Source organism: Pristiophorus japonicus, chromosome 16 (genome assembly GCF_044704955.1).
Source record: "Pristiophorus japonicus isolate sPriJap1 chromosome 16, sPriJap1.hap1, whole genome shotgun sequence".
NCBI lineage: Eukaryota > Metazoa > Chordata > Chondrichthyes > Pristiophoridae > Pristiophorus > Pristiophorus japonicus.
This window is the reverse complement of record NC_091992.1, coordinates 1,349,574-1,351,894: the sequence shown is the minus strand read 5'-3', so window position 1 is coordinate 1,351,894 and position 2,321 is coordinate 1,349,574. Positions and strand designations below refer to the sequence as shown.

The 2,321-nt window shown below is 47.7% G+C and overlaps 1 protein-coding gene across 1 annotated transcript in view; it reads left to right on the top strand.

Moving 5' to 3' along the window:
• The window catches only part of LOC139226890 (cytospin-B-like), a 24,268-nt gene extending 22,277 nt beyond the window's left edge, over window positions 1-1,991 (top strand). Inside the window, exon 6 of the mRNA XM_070857985.1 lies at window positions 1,648-1,991. Coding sequence (XP_070714086.1) covers window positions 1,648-1,737 — 90 coding nt within the window. The 3' untranslated portion in view covers window positions 1,738-1,991. The remainder of the gene's footprint in view (window positions 1-1,647) is intronic.
• Window positions 1,992-2,321: the final 330 nt, after the last annotated feature.

The following is a 2,321-nucleotide window of genomic DNA, read 5'->3' as shown; positions in this document are numbered from 1 at the left end:
CTCTCACATTCTCTCACTCACTCTCTCACTCTCACACTCTCTCACTCACTCTCACTCTCACTCTCTCACTCTCCCTCACTCTCACTCACTCACTCACTCACTCACTCACTCTCACACTCTCTCACATTCTCTCACTCTCACTCTCACTCTCACACTCTCCCTCACTCTCTCACTCACTCACTTGCTCACTCGCTCACTCTCACGCTCACTCGCTCACTCACTCACTCTCACACTCTCTCACATTCTCTCACTCACTCTCTCACTCTCTCACTCTCACACTCTCTCACTCACTCACTCTCACACTCACTCTCACTCTCACTCTCACTCTCACTCTCTCACTCTCTCTCTCTCTCTCACTCTCTCACACACACTCTGTCACTCTCACTCACTCACTCACTCACTCACTCTCTCACTCTCTCTCTCTCTCACTCTCTCACACACACTCTGTCACTCTCACTCACTCACTCACTCACTCACACTCACACTCTCTCACATTCTCTCACTCTCACTCTCTCACTCTCACACTCTCCCTCACTCACTCACTCACTCTCACACTCTCCCTCACTCACTCACTCACTTGCTCACTCGCTCACTCACTCACTCTCACACTCACACTCTCTCACATTCTCTCACTCTCACTCTCACTCACTCTCACTCACTCTCACTCTCACTCTCACTCACTCTCACTCTCACTCTCACTCTCACTCTCACTCTCACTCTCACTCTCACTCTCACTCTCACTCTCACTCTCACTCTCACTCTCACTCTCACTCTCTCACTCTCCCTCACACTCTCTCTTACTCTCACTCTCACTCTTACTCTCATTCTCACTCTCACTCTCTCTCTCACTCTCACTCTCACTCTCACTCTCACTCTCACTCTCACTCTCACTCTCACTCTCTCTCTCTCTCACTCTCTCACACACACTCTGTCACTCTCACTCACTCACTCACTCACTCTCACACTCACACTCTCTCACATTCTCTCACTCTCACTCTCTCACTCTCTCACTCTCACTCTCACACTCTCCCTCACTCACTCACACTCACTCTCACTCACTCTCTCACTCTCTCACTCACACTCTCACTCTCACTCTCTCACTCTCTCTCTCACTCTCTCACTCTCTCACTCTCTCACTCTCACTCTCACTCTAGTTGTAGCAGTATTAGTGAAGGTTTAACAATCACACTACATATTACCAGTTCCACTATTTGAGTTATGCACTTTAAACAAATGCCCCTGCAAGGGGGGGTCACACTCCAAAATACATTTTTTTCCAGTGACCCTTTTTTTTTGGCGGGGGGAGGTTAGGGCCCTGAGAACAGAAACTATACAAGTGTACCCTGGCTAAAAGGGCGGGGGGGCAATAAAACTGGCAAATTAAACAAATTAAACATTAAACTTAAATGATGAAATTAAAATGTGGTTGCGGGGGGTGATGCACTCCCCCAGTCCTGGGTAGCTGCTGACACCATGTCTCACCTGCCAATACTGAGCCATAGTTCGAAGCAGTCCGGGCCCGTGCAGTGGGAGCGAGTCAGCTCTCAGCAGAAGAGTCAGCTCATGGTTGGGATGATGAAAGCTCAATGTTCTGACATTGTCCTCACTCAATTCCTCCAAACATCTTCATTGTTCCCCCTCTCCCAGGACCTGAACGACTTGATGTGTACAGACCGACCCGATTGGCAGTCTCTGATGCAATACGTGGCACAAATCTACAGGTACTTCGAGAGCTGACGGGAGCGGGAGCGGGAGCGGAGGCTTGGCAAAGACAAGACGCACTTTGTCACTTTCAGCAACTGGAGCCTTTGAGAAGAAACTGTAAACTCCTCCAACCTTGAAGGAGACACAGAAACAGAAACACTAACTATTGCCACTTATTTATACAGATTTCTCGTGAAAGTTTTATTTAAAAATAACGGACAGAATATCAGAGAAGAGTAACTCATTCACAGTATTATAATTATATTAATATATTAGCCTTGCAATTACTGCTTGGAATATTTGCGTATGGACATTTAACACCTGTTGAAATAGCAAAGCAGTGTCATACAGTGTTAATATTCATTCACCAATATCACCGACCGACTGGCAGTGGGAAGGGTATGAATGCCTGTGTCTCGAGTTCCACCTTTCACTGGATAGGGTTTGAGAACCAATGAAAGGTGGTTGTATCATGGCGGGAGGCTGAATCTCCAGTGGGGTTATCGGCCCGAGCCTCTGCTGAGAAACCCCACACACCATCACAGGGGAGAGTCCTCATTTATTAGACCATTGCAGCTCACTTGGCCTCATTGCTCTGGTTATACCCGAACTCTCCT